Source organism: Helianthus annuus, chromosome 11 (assembly GCF_002127325.2).
Source record: "Helianthus annuus cultivar XRQ/B chromosome 11, HanXRQr2.0-SUNRISE, whole genome shotgun sequence".
NCBI lineage: Eukaryota > Viridiplantae > Streptophyta > Magnoliopsida > Asterales > Asteraceae > Helianthus > Helianthus annuus.
In genome coordinates, this window is record NC_035443.2 from 174,222,603 (window position 1) to 174,227,644 (window position 5,042).

Consider the following 5,042-nt stretch of genomic DNA (forward strand, 5'->3'; position numbering starts at 1 on the left):
GTACAAAAATCAGGAAATTATACGTTAATTCGGTAAAAATATCAAAACTTGGGTTAAATCAATTTTTATAATATTTTATTAATATTTTAAATAAGTAAATTAGTAATTAAAATTAAATAAATAAATATATTAAATTGAAATTTTAGTGATGTTGTATAGTTTGGTTAGTTTAAACTAACTCAGTTAGTGAAAACCCAGTTAAATCAGCTAACTGGGTTAACTTTATCAAAGGGCAGCACTAACCGAGTTAGAAAACTCAGTTAGTGGCTAACCCAGTTAGTCAAACTAACTGATGGCAAAAAGGGGGTCTCCTGGGTGAGAACCGGCCCTTGTGCGGTTCGAACCCGGGTCTCTCGCCTCACACACACGCGTCTCTACCGCTCGGCCGGGCATGCCACATCCGACCTGTATCCGAATTTAATTATATTTAACATCACATTAAATACGCTGAATTTAAATTAACCGCCCAAACCTTTCTTCTTCCCCGACTGTTGAGTTGGTTTACCGGATTTCGACCCTCCATGTTCGAAACCGTTACCTGCATCATCTTTATAAATCCGACAAACCCTCATGCACTCGTTCCTTTCACATCCGATCATCGAAACGAACATCGAACAATCCTTCACTCCCGAAACCGCTTCACACCTTCGCCGGAAACTTTGGAACGTCGCCGGAGGATCGCCGGGAACCTGTCAACCACCGGAGCACCACCGCCGAACACGTCGCTGCCGGTAAACCTTCCGGCAACTTTTTTTTCGTTTCTTCCTTTTATATATATATTATTTTTTTTATTCTTTTTTTTATATTATTCTGTTAATATTAGTATTATTATTATTATTACCATTATTATTATTAATATTATTATTATTATTAGATATTAATATTATCAGAAATATTATTAAACAGATTTAGTAATATTTTTAAATCTGAAATTTTATAACAGAATTATTATTTCTGTTTTTTTTATAATCAGAATTTTTACAACAAAATAAATCAGATTTATTTTTAAATTTTCAGAATTATTATTTAAATTATTATTTAAAATCTGAATTATTATTCTTTATTTATTCAGATTTATTATTTTATTTAAATTAGAATTATTATCAGATTTATTATTTCATTTTAAATCAGAATTATTATATAAAATCAGAATTTTTAATTAGAAATTATAATCTTTATAATTCAGAATTTTAGTAATAATATTTATAATATATTGGTAAAACTAGAAATATTATTTAAGATCATATAAAAATCAGTATTATTATATTCACATATAATTTGACATTTAAGACATATTATTATTAATATTTTCACCCTAGAAATATTAATGTTATTTTATAAACATTATTTTATTAATTCCCACAAAGTCCTAATATTTAACAATCCTCAAAATTAATAGGGTAAATCTCTTGTGCACATCCTTTTGGACAATCCCTTGATTCTTAATCTTTTCCAAGAAAAACGCAACGCAACCTAAGGTGAGTATACATGACCCATTTTCTATTTTATCACATTTTGGGTGCTGTATGCATTTCTACATCAAACACACTATGTTAAACATTTTTGCACTCTCAATCCACAATTCATGTGAATCTATTTGACTCATGTTAATCACGTTATGCTACTGTTAAACATTTATGACTGTGTGTTCATTAACTTTGCAAGCCTCCCCTAACAATGGCAGCGCTGTAGGTTGAGAAACGCCCCTCCCATAATATTATGGGTATTGTTAGGTTTATTCTATGTTACTCATTTACCACCCTTCTAGGGTTAGGCTATGTTAGTTGTGTTAAACTTTGGTTTGAACACATAGATTTCATCGTTACGAGTATAACTGTTAATATGAACTCATGTAGTCACGTGGATTTGAGCATGTTAAATTATTTCAAACATATTATACTATATTCAAACTCGTATACTCGCCAGCATGTTTTGTTGACTTTATTTTAAATGCATACTGCAGGACGAGGAAGTCAAGATTTGAAGAAATGAATAGGATGGCCTAGAAACCCACTTTTGAAATAAACTATGTTTAATGTTTGCTATTTCCTTTTATGACAATGTATGAAACTTTGCAACTTTAATAAATGAAATTTAATTATATTGTCACATGTAGTGTTATGATGTTTTGAGCAATTTGTTCGTCTCATCCCGATGTTTCCGCCATCGGTTGGGGTGTGACAGATTGGTATCAGAGTCATAACTATAGGGAATTAGGAAAAGTAGGAATACTTTTACCTAGTCTATAGTTTAGGAGCTTTCTCATTTATTTGTTGTTTAAGACAACATTTCCTTCTCTCTTCCTTGCTTCCCTCTATTCTTTTGGACTTCTAATATACAAGCCTTTCCTAAGGCTAACACAATACACACATGGAAGCTTTGAAGACACTCATGTAACACAATCGAAATGATTCATTAAAACAGGGGTGATTCCCATATTTGGTGATGATTTTCATTCAGCTTAAATTTGATTTTTGCACGAAATCTACCCCCAAGTTAGGAGTGACATCCAAACCTTGATGGGAGTTTCCATTTCATATTCTAGTGGACCCTCATCTTTGGATGAGTACCAACCACATCAGGGTACGAGGTTATCAAGTTAGAGGTGAAACTCGCATCTTGTTAACTAGTCCCATTCCTTGATTTTCGATCTGGCCAAAGTTTCGATTTTCCCAATCGATTAAGGACGTGTAGTAACTGGAAGGACAAATATCGTTAGTCGCTCCTCGATGAGAGTATTTGTCTATTAGGCCAAAGCACGTCTCCTTAATTCGAAAAGGATTTCGATTCACTTTGGAATAGTCTTATGTTACGTTCCGTGACAATCCATATTTTTATGATAAATCTCTTTTTTATGTTATCTCAATTATCATGTGATTTACATTTGAGCGTTTTCTTCATTTCAAGTTTGGGAACACGAATCACGTTATTATCGCAATCTAAAACAATTAATAATTACTCCTTCGCGAACAAACTAAATTTATCTTGCTTTCATTATACATGATATTCTATGTGTAACATTATGTTATTCTATGTGCAATACTATGTTATTCTATGTGAAACTATTTGACAATTTATGTGAAAAACAATGTGTTATGTGATGCATACATGAAATCAATTTTTCCTAAACAAAAACAATATGATTAAAAGTCTCATCCATTCCTTGTTTTGAATTTCTAGATGTCGTCATCTCGTCAGTACTCTCACTCTCCCAGAAAATCCAAGGCTAACTCCAAAAAGAAAATGCTGACGTTCATGGCAAATCAGATTGCCAGAATCGTGCCAAAGATAGTGTCTGAGATTCAAGCCTCCAGCACTCCCAATCATTCTGGCGATTCTCACGTAGTACAGCCTAAACCAGTCTCATTCAACTACAAACACTTCACTGCCTGTAACCCCAAAACTTTCACTGGGAAGGATGGAGTGACAGCTATGTTGGAATGGTTTGACAGCATGGAAGTCACGTTCATAAATAGTGAATGTCCAGAGGAACTCAAGGTGCGAAGTGCCACTGGTGTTTTCCAAGCCAGGGCACTAGACTGGTGGACTAACGAGAGAAACATTCGATCCAATGAGCTAGCTTACGCGTTGTCTTGGGAAGAGCTCAGACAGCTTATGATGGAGGAATTCTGCCCTCCTCATGAGCAGCAGAAGTTAGAAGAAGAGTTCTGGACCCTCAAACAAGTTGGGGATGAAAACCTTGCATACACTACCCGGTTCAAGCAGTTGTGTTTTATCGTGCCTCATTTGGTGTTGACCACAGAACGCACCATTCGGAAATATATTAATGGGTTGCCTCCTATGATGCGTGATACCATCGAGGCGGCTAGGTTGGATAATATTGAGGATGTGTACCGCCTCGCGGCAAGTTTGAATAATAATCGAGTTCGTGATAAACAAGTCGCAGCAGCATCTAAACCTACATCCTCCTCAAAACCCGCTCACCAAATCACCCACAACAATAGGGGAAAAAAACGTGCTCACCAATCCTCAGTTTGCAACGCTGTTACACCAGTTGAAAATCCAAAACCTAACCCAGCAAACCCAGAAAAGAAGCAATACACAGAAACAAACCCTAAGTGCACCACTTGCCACTTTCATCACCCAACTACGAGCCCATGTAGACACTGTACCTCCTGCAATCGTTATGGGCATTTGGCAGCATACTGTCGCAATAACCCAACGACAGCCCAAAACTCAAAGCCAGCAAATGTGGTCAGGGCATGTTTCAAATGTGGGGATCCAACTCACCTACGACCTCAGTGTCCTTAATTGAGGCAAGATTTACAGCAGAAGGCACCACAAGGCCGTGCATTTGTTATCAATGCTCAGCAAGCGCGCAACGACAATGAGGTCGTGAACGGTACGTTCCTCGTTAATAATTTGTATGCTTCTATTTTATTTGATACTGGTGCAGATAAATGTTTTGTATCTGTAGAATTTGAACCATTGTTAAAATGCACACGCTCAAAACTACCTAAGTCATTCCCAGTCGAAGTTGCCAATGGCAAGTCTATTCGTGTCGATTATGTTCTTCGTAATTGTACTCTCACTTTGAATGATCATGCCTTTTCAATTGACCTCATACCCATGGAGTTAGGTAGTTTCGATATCATAGTAGGCATGGATTGGCTTCGAAAGAACCATGCTGAAATTGCCTGTTTCGAAAAATACGTTCGTTTGCCTCTTCCATCAGGCGATACCCTACATGATTATGGGGATCGACCTTCCAAGTCTAAAGCTAATGTCATGCACCCAAGCGAACAGATACTTACGTAAAAAGTACTTTGCCTTTTTAACCCACGTAGTGGAAGAAAAGGGCAAGGGAAAATGCGTAAGCGATGTTCCAGTTGTGCGTGATTTCCCAGAAGTTTTTCCTGAGGATTTACCTGGTCCTCCTCCTCCTCGGTCAGTTGACTTTCGTATCGACCTTGTGCCTGGTGCAACTCCTGTTGCACGAGCTCCCTATCGCCTTGCACCATCTGAGATGCAAGAGCTTTCCAGCCAACTCCAGGAGCTTCTTGACAAGGGTTTCATTCGAC

At 36.8% G+C, this 5,042-nt stretch overlaps 1 protein-coding gene across 1 annotated transcript; it reads left to right on the plus strand.

Annotated features, from left to right (window-relative positions):
• Window positions 1–3,180: 3,180 nt before the first annotated feature.
• LOC110888795 lies at window positions 3,181–4,779 on the plus strand. The gene is made up of 2 exons (XM_022136302.1): window positions 3,181–4,129; window positions 4,418–4,779. Exons 1-2 carry the CDS (start codon window positions 3,181–3,183, stop codon window positions 4,777–4,779), a joined length of 1,311 nt encoding a protein of 436 aa, XP_021991994.1.
• Window positions 4,780–5,042: the final 263 nt, after the last annotated feature.